Source organism: Phyllostomus hastatus, unplaced genomic scaffold, assembly GCF_019186645.2.
Source record: "Phyllostomus hastatus isolate PE091 unplaced genomic scaffold, TTU_PhHast_1.1 phas_scaffold_129, whole genome shotgun sequence".
Lineage (NCBI taxonomy): Eukaryota > Metazoa > Chordata > Mammalia > Chiroptera > Phyllostomidae > Phyllostomus > Phyllostomus hastatus.
Genome location: NW_025334009.1, coordinates 24,003,315 through 24,024,068, shown reverse-complemented (window position 1 = coordinate 24,024,068; position 20,754 = coordinate 24,003,315). Strand labels below are relative to the sequence as shown.

The 20,754-nt window shown below is 38.0% G+C and overlaps 1 protein-coding gene across 1 annotated transcript in view; it reads left to right on the top strand.

Annotated features, from left to right (window-relative positions):
- KAT2B (lysine acetyltransferase 2B) overlaps window positions 1-20,257 on the top strand; it is a 93,479-nt gene extending 73,222 nt beyond the window's left edge. Inside the window, exons 12-18 of the mRNA XM_045856970.1 lie at window positions 5,179-5,289; window positions 7,983-8,126; window positions 12,129-12,243; window positions 14,061-14,097; window positions 14,338-14,401; window positions 14,500-14,584; window positions 18,193-20,257. Of these exons, the coding sequence (XP_045712926.1) occupies window positions 5,179-5,289; window positions 7,983-8,126; window positions 12,129-12,243; window positions 14,061-14,097; window positions 14,338-14,401; window positions 14,500-14,584; window positions 18,193-18,386 (750 nt within the window). The 3' untranslated portion in view covers window positions 18,387-20,257. The remainder of the gene's footprint in view (window positions 1-5,178; window positions 5,290-7,982; window positions 8,127-12,128; window positions 12,244-14,060; window positions 14,098-14,337; window positions 14,402-14,499; window positions 14,585-18,192) is intronic.
- Window positions 20,258-20,754: the final 497 nt, after the last annotated feature.

Sequence of the window (20,754 nt, the reverse complement as noted above, 5' to 3'; positions counted from 1 at the left end):
AAGTCATGGGAAGGTCTGAGGCAGTGCTGGTCAGTGAAAAATAATGTGCCGTGCACATGTGAGCCATGCACGCGATTCTACATGTTCTAGTAGCCACATTAAAAATAAAGCAAAATTTGTTTTGTAAATATATTTTATTTTATCCGGTAAATTCAAAGTCTTGCCACTGCAAAAGCACTCAGTGTTATGGAGAATTATTAATGAGACATTCCACATTCTTTGTTTCGTACTAAGTCTCTGAAATGAAGTGAATTTCACACTTACAGTTTGTCTCAACTTGAACTAGCCGCATTTCCAGTGCCCACTGTGCACATGTGGCCCGTGGTTCCTGTATTGGACAGTGCAGGTTCAAGGCCATTGTTGCCTCGTGCAATGCCATTTACAGAAAACAAAAATAAGTCACTGGAAGGAACTGTTCTCTGTGTGAGGGCCCCAGCCAGTGCTCTGGGTACTTTTGCTTTCATAACAGCTTGACTGTGGTTGTGGTGCCAGTTATAGCCACTGAGATTATTTATTCTCACAAAGCACAAATGGGGCTTTTTGCTTTTGACTCATAGTACTGAACATCAAAGGGGAAAGTTCATTAGTTTTATATTTGTCTTTCTGACTGGGAAGGTGAGGTCCCCCAGATTTGCTTGACACAGACCTCTGGTTCTTTCTCAAGGAATTCTGACGGTGTGTCTTTAGATGGTGCTGTTGTTGTGTTTATCACTTTTTTTTGTCTCCCTCTAGCCAAAGGGAGAAACAATTCCAAATGCCCAGAGTTTCAGAACTTATTTCAAAGGAAATTTTTGTTTGGCTTTTCATGGGGAGAGGAGCTGGAAAATATGTCCTTGGTTTATAATTTCAGAAAAAAGATTGCATAATTTTTGTTTTCAAAGAAAGCTACACCAAGCACCTTGTTTGGAAAGGTTGGTTAAGGTTGACTTGGACACGTTCAGGGATACCAGGGGGAAACTATAAAGGTATTTAATATGAATTGGACACTTTGTCTTACTACTTTCCAGAAGGGTACTTTATTTTTTTTCCCAAACCATGTAATTTTCTAAAGACTTAAAGGAAGGTGGCCAAACATCACAAACCCAGTAGGAAGAACTAGAAAAAAAAATCACTTTTGGTAAGCGACTTATAACGGTAGTTTTAGAAAATAAAAATTATTCTTTCAAAACTGAATGGAACGGTTGAGTTTGGTGGAAGCCAGTGCTTGGTATTAGTAGGATATTAACTCCTATTTGTGAAAACAGTGTTCATAAGTAGTTTTACATTTTTATTTAATATATTAAAAATCTTGGCTACATTTAGGCTTTGTGTCCACTCATTTTGGCGTATCGCACCTACCACCAAATTTCTGTGAATGCTTTAAGTAGGATTTGTCAGTGAATTTAACACAAGATAATATTCAAGAATTTGCTTTAAGTTCCTCACCTGGTTTGAGAATGTCTTGTCAACTAAAAATTATTTGGATTTGATATTCTGTGACTGTGCCTCTTCAGAGTTGCATACCTAATACTTGTTTACCATAAAAAATACTTAAGTAAACAATGAAGTTTCCAGAGAGATTTGGGAAAGGATCCTTTTGGTGGCAGAAATAAAGACATAACAAATAAGCATAGTTGTGGGGTAAAAATCTAAACATTTGCTTGTAGTACCATCATGTTGCCAGTGCCTCTTTGACCAGAGAAATATTCAAGCTGCCACTATTGCCGGTCACAGCGCTAGACACAGTGCGGATTCACGTGAGAGGACACAGCCCCTACTTACAGGCAACTTGGTGTATGGGAAAAACTTTTGGAGAGGTGACAGATCAGTGGCCGCTGATGAAAAATATCTCTTGTAGGTTTTGAGTGGTTGTTTACAAAAGAACCATATTGGTGTTCTTGAGTAAATTCATTGGATTATGGGAGAAGGGGAGGAAATTTATCATGCTTACAAGATAGAGGTTGTACATGGCAAAGGCCTTGCTGTCTTCCACCAACCACATCTGTTACAATGCATCCTGTCAGAAAACACGTTTCTTACTCATACCTGGATGTGACTTTTTCTCTGCATAGGCAGCTCCCTCCATGTAGCCAGCCCTTCTTTTTCCCTCAGTTTTTTTCATGTTTCCTTATAGATAATTTAAAATTACATGGGTCAGACACAGATACACTGTCAGATAAAACAAAACCCCCACTGTCCCTCCCAGTCCCTACCATCCCACTATTGTCAGGTGGGTGTGCGTCCTGTGTGCAAGAGGCGACTCTGTGCTTTGTCATTGTCATTTGAATCAGTGGAGTCCTTACTGTACATACTTTAAAAAGCTTTCCATGATTTCTAGGCGTCCTTCAAATTCAGTGCTATATGTAATTATTTAAATTTATATTCAGGTCAATTAAAATGAAGTAAAACTTAAAATGAAGTGTTTTCTTACCTCAAGGACTCAGTAGCCACATGTGACTCCTGGCTACCATGCAGCTTGGGACTGCTCCCATCGCTGCAGAACTGTCTGTTAAACGGCACTGATGCAGGGCTGCTCTATTCTCTGTACGTAGTATTTCACCATGTAGATGCATCGTCATTTGTGTGGTCCTTTTCCTATTCACAACATTTATGTTTTTTTCTATCATAAATACATGCTGTGTTTGGAAATGTTTCTCTAGACATTGAGAAGTAGAATGGCTCCATGAATGAACATGGCCACTCTAATAAAAAAATTATTTCCAGATTCCCCTTTTTAGTGGATTTACCACTTTACATTGTCACCAGTGGTGTTGGAGAGTACCGTGTCCCCTATCCTTACTAACACTGGGTACCATCAACCTTGAAGATATTTGCATGCTGTCTAGTGCAATACTGCTTCTTCTGCTAGAATGTTGTGATCACTCCTGAGGTCATACATCACTTTTATATTTGTCAGTAGTATTTATTGCTGGCTCCTTTCCTTTGAGAATTTTTTAAGGTTGTCTCTCTTTTTTTGGTATTGCTCCTATAGATGATATTTATACATTCTTGATATTACATCTTTATATGTTACAATTATACCTTTCCCATTTGTCTTTTTTTTATTTAGGGTTATCTTAAGTTGCTTAGGATATCTTTAAGAAATTAAAAAAGTTGAAGTAGTCTATTGAATAATTAGTCTTTTCTTTTTGTTTTTGCATTTTATGTTTTCTTTAAGAAGCCATTTTGTACCCCAGGTTATAAACCCACTTTTCTATCTTTTGTATAGGTTTATTTTTCCTTACATTTAGATTTGTAGTCCATCTACTTACCTTGTTGTCCATTTGACTTACTCTTTTAATGCCTACCTTAAACATCTTTTTTACCTTCTATATCCTTTTCCTTGTCTTCCTTAATTATCTTAGAGTCTTTTCCTCTATGATAGGTACAGATACATCACTCTGTATCAATGCTGTGGAATAGAAATATATTGTGAGCCTCAAAGCCACATACATAATTTTAAAAGTTCTAGTATTGCCCTGGCTGGTGTGGCTCAGTGGATTGATCGCTGCCCTGTGAACCAAAGGGTCTCTGGTTCAATTCCCAGAGAGGGCACATGCCTGAGTTGTGGGCCAGCTCCGCAGTAGTGGGCACGTGAGAGGTAATCGCACATTGATGTTTCTCTCCCTATCTTTCTCCCACCCTTCCTCTCTGTCTAAAAATAAACAAAAAAAATTTTCTAGTATCCATATTTTTAAAAAGTAAAGTTAAAGAGGTGAATTTTTTATATTTTATGTTTAACTTGATATGCCCCAAATAGTGTCATTTCAACATATAATAAGTATAAATTGTTATTAATAAGAGTTTATTTCCTGATGAGAATTTTATACTCTCGTATATCTCCATTTGGAGTAGTCACATTTCAGTTACTCGAAAGCCACTTGTGGCTAGTGGCTACCATATTGAACAGTGCAGCTCTACACTATAATTATGTGTTTATGTCATTATCTTCCCCATTTAACTATCTTCTCCTCAAGGAGTTATTTCATTCATTATTTTATTTGAGCTTTATCCAGACTCACAATGTCAGTATTGTGATATGTTTGGGAAAAGCTAAAATGTGCTTAGGTGACATCAGTAAAAGAATAATTTCCAGAAGAGGGAAACTTCTAACCTCACATGCATTAGAAAATTAGAAGAAAGATAGAACATTGTACTGCAACAACAATTTAAATAAAAGAAAAAAAAAAGAAAATTAGACCAAATGACTTCTAGAGATCCATCTTGCCTTGAGGTAGTACAGTTCCATGGGATCATAACTTATAAACACTTCAGAGTTCTTTAGAAAAGTGTGTCACTGAACCCTAAAATATTTACCATATTTTTTGGACTATAAGATGTACCTATGTTTTAGAGGAGAAAAATAGGAAAAAAATTTTTGAAGCAAAGAATGTGGTAAAAAAAAAGTGCATCTTATAGTCTGAAAAATATGTTATGTGAAGGTGTTTGGGTCTGGATGCTCAAGTTTACTTTCACCTCTTCTAATGAGGCTCTAAAGCAGTCACTTTAAATTTATAGACTTTCTCTAAGCTTTATACATCACTGAAAAACCTGGTAACTGCATTTCGTTTTTCGTATTTTAATCGTGAATTTATTCAACATTGTTCACTCACATTAGTTACTTCCTAAAGTCTTCTGGCTCCCTCAGAGACCTGGGCTTCTCAGACCTTGTTTGGAAAGGTCTGGTAATACCGCGTTGAAAATCCCGCGTGTGTGATGGTGCAGTTGAAGAACTGCTGATCTGTAGTGTGCAGGGGGCACTCGGGTTAGTTACCATTCCGGTAGAGAGGTCAGCACTCTTTATTCACATTGCTCCTTTCGTCTCAGGTTCTCACATACTGTGAAGATAAGTAGAAATTCATAATCCATATTCACTCCAAAAATGTCTTTATTAATGATATTCAGCAAGTAATCTTTAGATTTGAACTGGCAGTTTGTATCCTTTGCGTAGTTATTTCTCAAAGAACCAGAAACTTGTATTTCTAAATGAGTATATCTCAATTCAGGATTTTGAATGTTTTGGTTTTCAGTTCATTTCAAAGTCCAGAAATACAAGACAGGGTATTAGTATTATATTGGTAAAATCAGTATCAAAGTACAAATTCCTAAACTTGCCAATATTTCCTGACGAATTTGTAGGACATACTTTTTTTTCCATCAGAACCTAATATACTTGTTTGTGTCCTAATTTCTGCATAGGGCTATGGAACACACCTGATGAATCATTTGAAAGAATTTCATATAAAACATGACATCCTGAACTTCCTCACATATGCAGATGAATATGCAATTGGATATTTCAAGAAACAGGTAAGTTTTTTACTGCACAGCACTATCTGTCATTCTTTTTTTAAATATGCACTCAGGTGGCCTTCCTTCAGATACGTTCCCCGCCCCTCGCCCCAGTGTTTTCTCCTTATGAGAAGGACTTAACATTTATTTTGTAAGCCTTAAGCCAGAAGTAAACTCCAGACAGGATCAGAGGGTATGACCAGCACGTAGTAAGTACTAGGTAAATATTTGCTGAGTGAATGAATGTCATCCACAAGTGAAGTATGATATTGCATCCTGCCATTCTAAATTATGGTATCTCCAGTCTAAGGAGAAATTTTGCTGGGTGAATCATGTTCTCCCTGTATGAGGGAAATAGATTCAGTCTGTGGAAAGGCTCTCTTTACTGCAGAGAGGAAATTCTCATGGTTAGAAGTAAGCTCCAGATAACTATTGGTCTACACTGGTAGGGGTGTCCAACCTTTTGGCATCTCTGGGCCACACTGGGAGAAGAAGCATTGTCTTGGGCCACACATTAAATACATTGTGACACATAATCACACAAAAAATCCTCATAATGTTTTAAGTAAATGTACGATTTTGTGTTGAGCCGTATTCACAGCCATTCTGAGCCGCAGGCGGCCCGCAGGTGGCAGGCTGGGGAATGGGTTGCCTACTCAGTCTTTTCTCATCAGTTTTCTGCTTGGCTTTTTAAGAGCTATTCTTTGCATATTTACTTTTATAGTACTTTATGTTTCTATATATTTTTCTCTTAATCTGACTACAATAGTAATCTGTAGTTATTGTAGAAATTTTAGAAGAGGAAAAATTGCTTGTAATTCTACCACCCAGGGAAATTTAATATTAATTGTTAATGTTTGGATATATACCCTTCTAATATTTTTTTCTGTGTGTTTGTGAATGTACATGTGTATATCAATATAAAAATTGGCTAATACTGTCATTTAATTATTTGCCTTTTTACTTAATGTATTCTGATTATTTTTATATGACTTTTGATAGTTCTCTGAGATTTTTTAAAAAATATTTTATTTATTTATTTTTAGAGAGGGGAGGGAGGGAGATAGAGAGAGAGAAACATCAGTGTGCAGTTGCTGGGGGTCATGGCCTGCAACCCAGGCATGTGCCCTAACTGGGAATCGAATGTGCCACACTTTGGTTCGCAGCCCGCGCTCAATCCACTGAGCTACGCCAGCCAGGGCTGTTCTCTGAGATTTTATTGCATAAATAGAAAATAGTTCATTAAACCAATGCCACCTTTTGGGACATTTAGGCGTTTTGTGTATATCAGCGTGTGTGTGCGCGCGTGTGTTGTGTTACCCTCATCTATGGTAATTTGCTTTGAATAAATATCTAGAAGCAGAGCTGCTTCCAGACATATTTAAGGTTTTGCTAGGCATTGCCAAATTCTGTAACAATTTCTGTTCTTGTTAGCAATATAGAAGAGGGCTCAGGAAATTAGTTGATAATTGAAAAGTAGGTTTTTCACCTCATCTTTGGTAACAAACTGTGTATGTTTGCATTTATTTGGTCATTGTGAGGTTTGACTTGTTTTTCCTTGTTCACTGACCCCTTGTATTAAATTTTTTTGAATTGCCAATTCATTGTATTTTGCCTTTTTTTCTATTAAAATATTTAATTTTACAATGATTTATATGAAAACTCTTTGCATTTACAGATATTAACCTTTAATTTATGATTTCCCCCATTTGTCATATTTCAACATTGTTTATGGCTTTATTTAAATGTACAGAATTTTAAAGATTTTTATTACAGAAAGTCTATTCACTTTTCCTTAAAAAAAATATGAGTCCTTATGGACTAGAGAGCTTTCCCTCTTCTGGTGTTAGATAATTAGTCACCTGTATGTTTTTTCCCTCATCCTTTGGGATGAGGCTTTTATCCTCATACTCACCTGACAGAACTCAGTGGAATTGTTTCATGAGCACTTGAGCATCAGCTTTCCTGGGTTGTCGGCGCGTTGCAAAACGTGAAGTTGCAGCCCTGGTCCTTGAATGACTTGCCTGTAGTCCTCTTTGAAGGCAATGGCAATAATTGCTTGGAAAGTGTTTGCTGAAAGAGTCGGCAGGAAACTGCTGGTGATAGTTCTGAAGCCCATGGAATTTTCTGCCAAAAACTGAAATAGGCACTGTAAGGAAAATTATGTTTATATTATAAATATATGAATATATACCCTGTGGCACGATGTTATTACAGCTTAAAGTATGTAAATGAATAGATGGTAAAGCAGGTATGTCACTGAAACAACCACTCATTGTGATGGTCTGGAAGTTTTTTGCCTGTAAAGTTGGGATTTCATTTTTCTCAGCATCAGGGTTTTACTAGGTGTATGTGTTGACAAGCTTTTCTTTCAGACTTTAGTTCAATGTTAATTATGGATTTGTTGAGAATCCTGGGGGGCCCTCTTTTCCATTTTGGGAGAATTTGTTCAATTTAATGCAAAATTAAACCTTATGTTTACTGTTAACAATTATGTTTCTGTTAACAAACCACTTTTTAATAATGTTGTTATGTTTTACCATGATTAATTTTTTTACATTGTGTTGCTTCCTGTTTACACATTTGATTTTTGATGTTTTCGAACTTCATGAAGTGTATCTTGGTGCCTAGCACTGTACCTAGCACGTAGTTAGCACTCAATAGATATTTTATACATAATGCCCATATGAACGAATTTATTTGCTTTGTAGGGTTTCTCCAAAGAAATTAAAATACCTAAAACCAAATATGTTGGCTACATCAAGGATTATGAAGGAGCCACTTTAATGGGATGTGAGCTAAATCCGCAGATCCCATACACAGAATTTTCTGTCATCATCAAGAAGCAGAAGGAGGTAAGCCTGTGACTGACTGACTCCTGTTCCTCTAATCAGGCCCGTCTTAGCTCTGTGTGTACGGATTTACTGGGTGTCACAATCTCAGTTTGCTCTGGTTTGTCCAGATTTCTTCTTGGAAGCTATCCTTGGTCTGCCTCCTCTCTAGGTCACTATTCCTGAGAGCGTCCACACTTCTTAAATTGGTATAAAAACGCAAACTTGTAAAATCTGATGAATCAACTTCACCTTCAAGGCCTTATTTTTACATTTTGGTCTCAAGCATCCTTCCCAAATTTACCTCTTTAGTTTCCTCTCTAAACTGTTCTCCAAAGGCTATTATTACTGATGCTTTAACCCTCTTGCTTGGTGTCTTCATCCCTTGCCCACCTCCCTCTCCTAACCCACATGTAAATTGAACCACTTCAGGCTGTGTTCCAGTTCTTCTTTGGAACTTCCCCAGCACTAGTTGGAGCCACCCAGTGGAATTGCAATGATTCGTCATCTCACTTAGACATTTGAGTTAGCGTGTATTAATCTCACCTTTTACAAGGTTGCAGGGTCTGAAGGCTACACTTCTAGGTATTAAGAGATTTGTGATCTAGTGTTGGGGTAAAGTCTTTTACACGTCTGGACTGGAAGAGAAGCATGAAGAGAAGGCTTGATAGATTTGAGTACATAGCACTTCTGCATTTCTCTAAGACAGGGAAAAAAAACACAAAAAGAGCATAATTTGGGACGGTGCAGAGGCCATTTTATAAATGAATAAACTTTGTGTGTTAAGCCTAGTATCACCTCGTTGCTCCTCTAGTTTGCTGGAGCTCAAAAACTTGGAGTTAACAACTGTGTGTCATCTTATACAATTCCACTTTATACTTCTGTTATTCATTCTGGTGCACTTTTCTCCAGATGTAACTTCCACAAGTTCTTCTATCTTAAATCTTTTTTTTCCTAATTTTTACCAGTGTTCCTTAATCTCAGTTCTTAGTTATTTGTCAGACATCACCAATGTAACAGACATCTGTGCACAGTGTCTGGTGCATAGTAGCTGCTCAATAAGTATTTTCCTTTTACTTAAAGTGGTTCAAATTGTTTTTTTTGTTTGTTTTTTGTTTTTGTTTCTTATGGAGGTGAGCAAAAGTTTTTTTTTTAAGTTAGAAAATAAAAGCAACCTTTGTTGTTGTTTGGTGAAAATGTCAGCCTCAGAGAGAATTCCAAACAGGGTATACTTGGAGAGTTAATAAAAGCACAGCGGGCTCCTGTCTCTGTCTCTCTCTGAAGAGCTAGCTTTCTTCATTGTTCTCTTTGGGGCTTAATGAGCAGGTCTGAATTCAGCAGCTCATTGTTCAGCATTAGAGGCTGCTGGCCAACTAAAGCCATCAGGGCGCCGTCAGCTGCTCATTCCTCACTCCTCCTCCCAGCAGCCCAATTCATCTCCGCAGAGTAAGCAGGATTCCCCTGGCAGGGTCTGCAGATTCCCATAGTCCAGATCTGTTGGCTCTTCCTCCACGAAGGGGAAAGCCATAAGCACAAAGCTGACAAAAGCAGTCAACGTTTCAAAAGACAACGCTCCTTCCCCCGTCTTCTTTTTCCTCTCTTGGATCTTTTTTCCATCTCTCCTCACCTTCCTTCTTTATCGCCTTCTCTAACATACACCATTGAATGGATGAAGCAAGCTTGGAGCTGTTAACCTAGTTCTTTTAAAAGAGATCCAAACTCACCAAAATAAAATACTTGGATTCACATAGTACCTACTTGTACTGAGTTCAAATGATTTTTGCAAGTATCTTTGTTCCAACTTTGAGATTCCCCCTGTGGAAGGCGGGGACTAATGGTGGTAGTGAACAAACAGTAAATATATGGAGGACTTTCCTAGCCCTGAAAGCCTAGAGTGCAGGGTCAGTTGTGGTTGTGGTTAGTGGAGAGAGAGAGAGAGAAACCTATTGCGGTTGGACAGGTGGTGCAGAGTGGAGAGCTGAGTCCTCCTTTGTGATTCTTGACTCCACGGGAGCGGTGGGAGCCCTAGAGGCCAAGTGTCATCTGAGCTGGCTGTGGGGCAGACGTACGTGCCTTGAACTCAGCAGCCTGCTAGGGAATCAGCATGAGTAAAGACTCAGAGTCCAAGTAGATTCACGGGCATGTGAATAACTAGGGCCATAGATGGGTGGGTGGGTAATGAAAGCCACTGTTTGAGTAAGTGCGACTAGGCTATGAGTCGGCACAGTTGGCTCTGTGTGTGTGTGTGTGTGTGTGTGTGTGTGTGTGTGTGTGTGTTCATGTGTGAGAGTGCAAGGGATTGATTGGGTTTGGAGGAGCCAAAGGCAGGGTGAGGCGAAGGAATGAGGTTTTTTGTAAGAAGACATGTGAAGACTTGGTGACATATTAAAGATGGGGAAGTCTCCCCCAGTTTTCTGTTTGGGAAGACTAAAACTGACAGCAAAGGAGGGAGAGATGGATTTTGAGGAGAAAAAGATGAAGACATGGTGGAAGGTAAAGACTTTTTTCTAGGGAGGTGAGGAGGCTAGAACAGAAGTAAAGTGTGTCGTTTCTCCAAACTGACTCTTGGAGGCACAGCAAGATTAGGAAGCCTCCCCTCCCATTACCAGTCACTCACCAGGGGCCCACCACCTTCGAGGTGCTGCGTGAAGGGTGTGGAGACCACCTCGTAGGTCATCACATTGGAGAGTCCCTTGGTAAAGAGAAAATGCATTTCAAAGTATATTTTCTCAAGGCATTCACTTAAGAGATTGCCATCAGGAGTCTTTTTAAAAAAGATGTGTACTTATTAGTAAATGAAGGGAGAGTATCCATCCAGACCTGTGCTGTTCAGAGTGGCAGCTGCTAGCCACGTGTGGCTTCTGAGAACTTGATATGGGGCTAGTCCAAATTGAGATGTGCTGTGAGAGGAAATACACTCTAATTTCGAAGATGTAGCATGAATAAAAGGATGCAAACTCTCTTGGTTTTCTTCTCTTGATTATATGCTGCAAGGATAATGTTTTGGATATATTGGATTAGATAAAAATGTTTTGTTAAAATCAGTTTTACCTCTTCTTTTTTAAAAAATGTGGCTACATAACATTTTAAATTACAAGAGTGGTTTGCATTATGCTCTGTTGGATAGCACCGAACCAGGTTAACAGGAGTATACTTTGACCAGTCCCGTGATTTTATGAAGTTCTTTGTTTGATGGTTAGGTTTATGAATTTAGGTTGTTGCAGCATTTACCAGTGCTAAGTCTGAAATCAAGCAGTCAGGAACTGGACATTTTTGTTTTCTCTTGTGAGTTCAGTTAATGACTGCTACTGTTTTATTTTTTTTTTTTCTTTTCCAAAATCCAGTTATGATATGATTAATGTCAGGTTGGCGATTTTTTTTTGTAATTATATTAGAAATACTTAGCTTGATACATTAGGAATTGTTTTATAAAACAAATACCTCTCAAAATTGTCACATCATGGTTGTGATGCTTTAACAGACAACACTTTGGAGCTGCTATTTTTGTGCAAAAAGCAAAGGTTGCCACTCAGGCCTTGAAAAATTTGAGTAGCAAGGTCGTCCTCCCAGGCTTTCGGGCCTCTCTGAGGCCTGTTCTCCTGCCTCTTCCGTCTGGAGGGAACGGTTCCCCGTCATGGGATGGGAGGAGGTTCTGACGCTGGCCTGGGTAGCAGATCTCCGCCGCTTTTACTGTAGCTCTGACAGAGATTCTGGGACAAGCTGGGCAAAATAATTAGCTCTTAACACTAAAGAGGACAGTGGGCCCTAGGGGTAGAGTGTTCTTTTAATATTGACATTTCTGCTGGCCCGGGACAAATGCTCGTAAAGATGGTTGTATGAATGCACTGAATGGGCATGATATAATAGAATGTTTTCCTGATTTACCTGTTAAATTGAATTCACCCCTTTCTCCCTTTTTGGTTTCTAAAGAATTTATTTTTTAGGGAAACAGCTTCTTAGGTTGGCAGACTGAAGCTGTGGCTGCAGACTTCAGCCACTGAACACGTTTTCTCCTGTGCTTTACAGATCATCAAAAAGCTGATAGAAAGAAAACAAGCCCAGATTCGAAAAGTCTACCCTGGACTCTCATGTTTTAAAGATGGAGTTCGACAGATTCCGATAGAAAGCATTCCTGGAATTAGTATGTATATAGATCTTCTTTTAGTAACAAACTGTAGAAATGATCCCTGAAAGGATAGTCTTTATAGATCTTCATTTAAAAACAGAATCTTTTGGTAATGCCATCAGCTGTGTTTGAAACTATTACCAGAGTGCAGTACTTTAAAAAGCTTTTTGCCCAGCCCTTCTCCATCTGTGTTATTTCTAGTCTTTTAAGAAGCCAGCAAATGCTTTCCTTTGATATCTTTTCTCTACTTCCCTTTGCAAACAAACCAAAGAGTGCTTAGATGACCTCTTGTTGTGGCTATTAATATCTATCATTGATTGAGAGCCTGCTGTTTGTAGCACAGCGCTAGGCACTACACACACGTGTCCTTGTAAGTAGGGGACTTCTGCTTTTACAAGCAGGGAAGTTGAGTCTCGGAATGGTTAACTTCTCTGACCTCACGCAGCACATGGCCAGTAACTGTCAGAATGAGAAACAGGCTGTTTCTTACTCCTCCACCGTCTTGCTGTTCTCACCGTGTCTCATTGCCATCATGGGTACAGTCTGTATAGATCTGTGCTGGGATCAATCGGTTTTTCAAATTTCTAGGAAGGATGGTTGAAAATCACATAATTTGTTTCCCTATTTCACACCAGTTTTCCAGAGGGTTCGTACCTGTGACTATGTTAGCAGTGAGTTGTGTTGAGTTAAAACACACACAGTAGCTCTTTCGGTAGATGAAAAGCTATCAAATATCAGCACTTTCGTTTGGGTCAAGTCCAGGATCTTCTGGTATATTTAAGATTTATACAGCAAAACAAAATCAAACAAACTAAAATTCTCCAGAAGAGAATAAGACATTATTTGTTTTTTCATGATATGTTTTATATATGTTTCTTCTTTACAAAATCTACTCTGTAGGACATCTTGCTTTCACTGCCAGACCAGAAATTTTACATCCCCATATTATCCTAACTAATGGCATAATAACTACCTTATCACTGAATGCCAGTTTGTGCCAGGCATTCTTCTGTGGGATAACATCACCTAATTTTTAGATTCCTGTTTTATAGATTGGTAAACTGAGAGCCAAAGGTTAAATAAATTACCTGGGGTAAAAAATAGCTTTTAAAAGAGAAAGCAAGAAATCAAATCCAAGTCTACTGGACTCCAGAGTATGTTTTCTTTCTGCTACACTAAACCATCTTGCATTATAAGCAAAGTCTTTGCCAAATAAAATAGAGACTAGGACAGAGTTTATTCTAACCTAAAATAGCAGCTTAACTCTTCACATGATGATTGGCAAAAAAAAGTGATGTTTTAAAAAAAGTTAAAAAAAAATACACATGCTGCCCTGGCTCGTGTGGTTCAGTGGACTGAGCTTGGGCCTGCAAACCAAAGGGTCACCGGTTCCATTCCCAGTCAGGGCACATGCCTGGGTTGCAGGCCAGGTCCTCAGTAGCAGTTGCATGAGTAGTACAACCACACATTGATGTTTCTCTTCCTCTCTTTCTCCCTCCCTCCTCCTCTGTCTAAAAATAAGTATATAAAATCATAAACATAAACAATACATGTGCCTACAGTACTAGGCATTATTATTTTTTATGCTTTTTTCTGAAAGGTTGGAGTTCCTTCTTTAAAAAAACATTAACCTGTAGGGCAGTGTTGTCAGCCTTGGAAATGTTTTGTACTGTTGGCTGTATTTGGAGGTAACTAACTGCAGTTAATTTCAGTCTTCAGGAATAGACTTACTGAGGCATGGCTGTAATTTATTGCATTTTCAATAAGTGTTAACTGTTATTCTCTTTACCAAAAACAGTTCTCACTCAGTCTTTAATTTTGTTGACATATAGGAGAGACAGGCTGGAAACAGAGTGGAAAAGAGAAGAGGTAAGTGTGATGGGTGAGAGGATATTAATGGAAGTGGTCCCCCTTCCCCTCCCAACAACTTAGAGAAAATGGACAAACTGATTGCAGTCACCAATACAACACTTGTTGGGTGTCAGTTTTCATACAGAATTCAGGAATAAATTCAGTTTTAGGTTTTTGTAGAAATGAGCTGCATAGGAATCAACTGGCAAGAGGATGAAAAACTAATCGTTCTTTGTTGTTCACCCTTTTCCTTTCAAGTAAAGAGCCCAAAGACTCTGACCAGCTTTACAGCACACTCAAGAGCATCCTCCAGCAGGTGAAGGTAGGTGTTTCCTTTTCATTCAGCCCATAGAAGTATTTTGAAATGATTTCCCACACAGAATTTCCGTATTAGATACCTTGCTTTTTTCTTTACCCAAGAGCCATCAAAGCGCTTGGCCCTTCATGGAACCTGTGAAGAGAACAGAAGCTCCGGGATATTATGAAGTTATAAGGTTCCCCATGGGTAATGCCATTAACATTTTCTAAGTATAGATTTAAAACTCTCTGGATAGCGGCGTGGGGGACGAAGGGTTACGGAGGTTAATTGTACTCTTCTGTGGTAGGGTAGGGTGTGTATGGTGGGTGATGAGATTCCATGTACCTGGGGAGGGCAGTGATGTCAGAGCAGAAGGACACAGGAGAGGTGTGTGCCTGTGTTTATGAGACATTCTGCAGCTGCCTGGGAGCCCACACACCAACAACACTAGGTGCAGAAAGCCCAGGTGGGGACTGCAGACAGCATGAGATATGAAACGCTGACTGTTTGGACATAACCTTGCTTATACTCTACCTATTGGGTTGCAAATGAATAAGCGTCAGGTTGTGCTCTTGACACATTGTGAGTCTGTTTAAGGAGTTTTGAAGATCGTGCAAAAGAAGTTAGATGAAGCTGCTTGACTGCTCTACTTCCAGAGGGAGAAATCCCAGTTAACACAGTCCTTGATCTTTCATGCTCTTGATGGATGCTATTAATGTCACTCCTTATACTCCTATTTTAAGCTTTGTCCTACATCCAGACCAACCAAACAAAAAAATGCCATTCGACAGGTACTTAGTAGAATTTGCTGCTGTGCCTGTAGCATGCTAAAATGAATGAATTGAATGAATTAAGAATCCTCAAGTTAAACCAATTTGGCATAGTGCAGATGACAGACAACTAGCTGAACAAAATTTGTTTTCAGTCTGCTATGTGGCCATTTTGGGGAGAGAGCCTGTGTGAGCCTGTGTCTTCTGTACCTTTTCTACTTGTCATCTATTTCTGGTGCCAAAAAAGGATTCAAGCGTGAAAGAAGGAATTAGAGGGATCTAGTAGCTCCCTGATAGCGAAGTTACTTGTAGATGTTTTCTACGGCACTCATTTTCACATGAACATTCTATACAGTCGTGGAAATGGTTTCAGTAGTCTGTACTCCTTGAAGTGGACATACAGCCACATGCTCTTCTTTCCCTTTTGTCTCTCTCTGTCTTGCTTCTGTGTATTTCCACGGTGAGGGTTGACTGGGTCTAGAGTTCTGAATGGAAGGGTGGTCTGGGAATGAATATTTCCCATGACACAAAAAATATGTTAGAACCTTTTATGTACATTTTAAAACTTAATTGACCTTTGCATCCTCACTTCCTTGACCATGTCAACTTCTCTTGTGATACCCTCATGGGAGGCCATAGGTGTTTGGAGAGAATAATTTTCTTTTGGCCGGGCATGTGCACGCTGAAGACCTGCGGCGGTAGGTCTAGCAGGCTTGTCTGTCATAGCCTGCTCACAGCCTGCTTTCTGGAAGTGTTTTCCTTGGTCCAGTCTGAGAAGGATGTGAGCTTCCCCAGTTGATGACCACTTGTGTGTGGAGCTGGATGCTTGGCAGGGGAAAATTGCCCACGCTGAGTAAGACCAGCGGTGGGCTGAGGTGTGTGCTGGGCAAAGTCGACTAAACCAGCAAGTGGTGCTCTTTAGTGGGGCTGTGATAATTTTGTGGGGATGCCTTTAGGTTCTGGACAAAATATGTAGTTTTGTCCCCAAAATGGTCATGTTTTTAAGGACAAGACAAGTCAGTAATTTTACTCTTCCTCATTACCTTCTCTTGTCTCTTTATAAACACATTTCTTATCTTTCCCCTGTGCCTTAAAAAACTCTTTTCTTCCATATGAATGAGATCTAACCTGTTTTATTTAGGGAACATTATCAGAATAGTCTAGCCCAAATGGTCTAGCATGTTTTCTTAACTGCACATGGGTTGCTAGGCAGGATTTCCGATTTATCTAGAATTCACAAGTTGGTGGCAGGGAGGAGTGAAAATAGAATAATTTAATGGTGTCTCCAGATTTGGTATTACTGATGTTTAGGATGTTTATCAGTAATACCAAATCCCCCTCTTTTTTAACTTTTGCTATTTGGTCAACTGAAAGAATCTAAAAAGGCTAGAGGAAGAAAGATGGCTATCTATCACTTTAGAATACAAAGAGAATGTGTAGAATTGGTTTTAATTCTTCAGAAAGGCCCAAACGCTGCTATGATTCTTGTTTTGTTTCTGTTCTGTTTTAGGTTCTCCCCATCTCTTCTTACCCTCTCCCTTCCAAAAAATATATTTGAAAAACTTTTAGATAAACTTTTTTTTGTTAAGTTTCATTGTCTTCTTCCCCTTTTAGTTTTTTTGGGTTAAACCTCTCTTCTAAAACATTATATTTGGCAGGATATTTTAAGTAGCCTAGGTATTTAGGTGGAAGAAAGATAAACATCTAATTTCACTTAGAGAGGCACAGTTCACTTGCTCTTTCATTGTTAAATAAGGAGACATCTTCATCTGTTCAATCACACCTGGGTGAGACGTTAGGTGGGTATTTGCTGAGCCTTTGTGTGTCTTAACATGTTTTAATTTTTCTCTCTTTCCAAACTATTTTAGTTAGAGAAGAAAGAAAATTGAAAGTCAAACTCACACTTGTGATGGCCTAACTCTGAGACAGGCTTCTGTCAAAGAAATAAGAAAAAGTGGATATTTTCCATTTTTTCTTTGTGTTAGATTTAGAATTTTGATGCAAATTAATGTCTTCCAGTTTGGGGATGTTGCACATAAATTTATTTGTCCTATTAAATGGTTATCCCAATGTATTTGGTTATAAGTTTCTTTCCCTCTGGAAAATTTGATAATATAGTGGGAATTTAGATTATTGATATTTAGAAATATTTCTTTAGTGATTTTGACTTACTTTTCCATCTATAGTTAATGGAATTTTTAATTATAGAACCAGACTTAGAGACAGCTAGGGACCTATAAGTAGACAGTATTAATAAGTAGAAGATGTTAGCATCTTCTAATTTGCAGGGAATTCTTTAAACCAGTCCTGAGGCTGAGTGTTACAGGAGCCCCATTGTATTCTTGTAAGTTCAGACAAAGCACTGTTCATTTGTAAAAATAATACAATTTAAAGCACGTAGATGTACTGGGAAATTCTTATTTTTTTTTACAATAGCCTCAGAAGGCTTACTTGCTTTAGAAAATAGATTATTAAGTAAAGTTTGTCATCATTCTTGAGTCACTTATGGAGCATGAGAGGATATCCATTTGAACCGTTTCACCTGCCAGGCCACTGGTATACTTGCAGATGGGTTTATGATCAGTTTCTCTACCTTAGTTCCCTATAACAACAAAACAACTGTGACTTTGGTTAAAGAAACTCTGTCCGATTGTTTTAAGTAATGAAGTGATTCAATACAAGTGTCCTACCTGATTTACTCTGTGTAGATAAAGCCTCTTCTGTATAAATCTGAATGAATAGCTAACAGTACTTAATTCATCATATTTATCGCTGCTACTCTACTACTTATCTTCTTGTGCTGAATAAGGGATTAGACCAGATGATTAATAACAGTCCCTTCAGTGTTAAAATGCTGTGACTTTATACAAGCAAGAACATAAGATTTAAGAACTCTTTTCCCTGATGATATGAATTTCTCTTACACAAAGGCACTGGGATGGTAAAAATGTAATGAAACTGATGACACAGCTTTTTCAGTCTCACTTTTGTCAACTAATGTTCAAAAGAAGTCACAGTTGCTAATATATTTTTTTTCCTGTGCAGATCTGAAAACCATGAGTGAACGCCTCAAGAATAGGTACTATGTGTCTAAGAAATTATTCATGGCAGACTTACAGCGAGTCTTTACCAATTGCAAAGAGTACAACCCCCCCGAGAGTGAATACTACAAATGTGCCAACATCCTGGAGAAATTCTTTTTCAGTAAAATCAAGGAAGCTGGATTAATTGACAAGTGATTTCCCTCCCTCTGCTTCTCAGAAACTCAATAAGCAGTGTGCCTAAAGCAAGGTGGTTTAGTTTTACAAAGAATTGGACATAATGTGTTGAAGATACTTGTAAATGTAATAATTAGCACTTTTGAAAAACAAACAAAAACCTCCTCTTAGCTTTCCAGATACATATTTAAATTTGAGTCATAGGACATTTTTATTTTATGAAATAGATTTTAATCTATTTACTACTATCAATGTAAATTTTCTATGGCATGTCCACTAGGTGAATATTCAATAATAGATGATCAGGGGTTTCCTCAAAACCTGTATCTGAGGAAATTGCACATCGTACCAAGATTTGGGGGAATCCAGAAAGTTTCAGACCATGAATGTTTCCATTTTTCCTAATGGAATGTGAGAATTTATTTTTATTTTTTTTTCTGAAGGATTTTAAGGAAGGGATACATGATTAAAAGCCCGTAAAAGGTGAAATATGTGATGTTTGAAGTCTCCTTGTAGACTTCCTATATATATATTTTAGAAACACTCATCCAGATGAGGTGCTTTGAGCAGTTCTGAAAAATGCAGTTTCATAAAAGCAACTGCTTTGATTTCTAAGGAAGAAATTCTAAATAATGCAAACTTTTTTATAAGCATCAGGTTTTTGATAATTCTGTCTACCTACAAAAAACCTTGTGAGTGTATAACCACTATTTTAATAATTATTTTCTCTACACAAATGTGTAATATTATATTTGACTTCGCTTATGCAGGCCATAAGTTCCAAAAGGCAATTTCCTGGTCCACAAAGGCATACATTTGAAAACACTTGAAATCGAATCAATGTGCTTTAATAGGAAAAGAAGTGTAATCTATATAGGTACCAAATATGGTGAATACTTGTTCTAATAAATGAGAATTTTTTTCCTTTCTATGATACACAACAACCCACTGATAATGTACATGTGGACATTTTTCCTTTTGCATCTTCAGATTGTGTATATTCATTGTCTGAGTTGAATTAAATGACCACCAAGATTTGCTGTCAGTGTTTCGACACCTACATTGGTTTGTAGACCCAGGGTCATATCCCACTGAAATCCACCACACAACCTGATTAACCAGCCTTGGGGTTCCAGTTCAGTGCTTGCATTTATCTGCCGATTAACACTACAGAGATGAGTAGAACCCCTGCCATCCCAGCTCTGGGAGAACCAGCTAATACAAAACAATTGAAGGCCATGTTGATGGTCTCGACACTAATTTTTATGACACAAATTTATAAACTGATTTTTGTAAAGAACTAGGTTTTAAAAGTGTATTTAACATGATGTTTTCTATCAGCATAAATGAATTAAGACGATCACTTAAAGTCATTAAAAAAAAGAGTTGCCAGAGATAATCTGCATTAAGGAAAAAACTTTAAGGCGGAAGTATTGTTTTTAATATGTAAGAGATATTCAGAATGCTCACAATGAAAAATGCCTCAACTTTTTTAAGGATAAGAAACCACCACGAGTGGCATCTAGATTTCTAATGAAGAATGATGAGACAGTTTGGATTAAGTATCCTGGACTGGTTTTCAACAGTGCTTTGTACTGGATCTGCCGAAGCATCTGTCCAGCTTGGTATCCTGTGAAAGTTTGTTATTTTCTGGGTAGACATTCTTATAGAGTATTGTCTTTAAAATCAGATTGTCTCTTCTATATTGAAAGCATTTTTATGTTTTCTAATTTAAAAATTAATATTTTCTTATAGATATTGTGCAATAAAGCTGAAGTAGGATGTGTGGTTTTTGCAAATGCTTTAACAGCTGATGAAATTTTACATTTGTAAAATTAATATATTGTACTGGTACAAAATAGTTTTAAATTATATTTTAAAAAGCTCTTGAATCTGGTGGTGTGTTTTCTTCTTCTAGCAGATTGGTTTTTAACAGGGAACATGTACGATCTGATTGACGACCATTGATTGTAACCTCAATTCTTAGTTTGTAGGCATTTTGTCCACCATGTTTAGAACTGTCGCACTTGTGGGAAGTTTCATAAAAATCTATAGCCCATCAGTGAGAGATTTTCAAGAAGGGAGTCACTTAACTCTATCTGTGTCTCTTGAGTTGTCCACTGCATTTTGTCTACTGTCACTCTTTAAACGGGAAAAAATCCATATAAAAGAGGGCTATTGGTTTAGAAATTAAATTTTTTCCCAGTTTGTCTACTTTGCTCCTGTGAAATAGATGAATGAGCAGAGATAAAAACACAGCTGATTTCTGGATATCTTCCATATGAGCTTCCAATGTTACTAAAAAATCTGACTGTAGGAAATATTACTATAATATCCTGTTGGGGTATCAGAGGACCCACCAAAGAGCACCCCTGTTCCCTTCTGAATT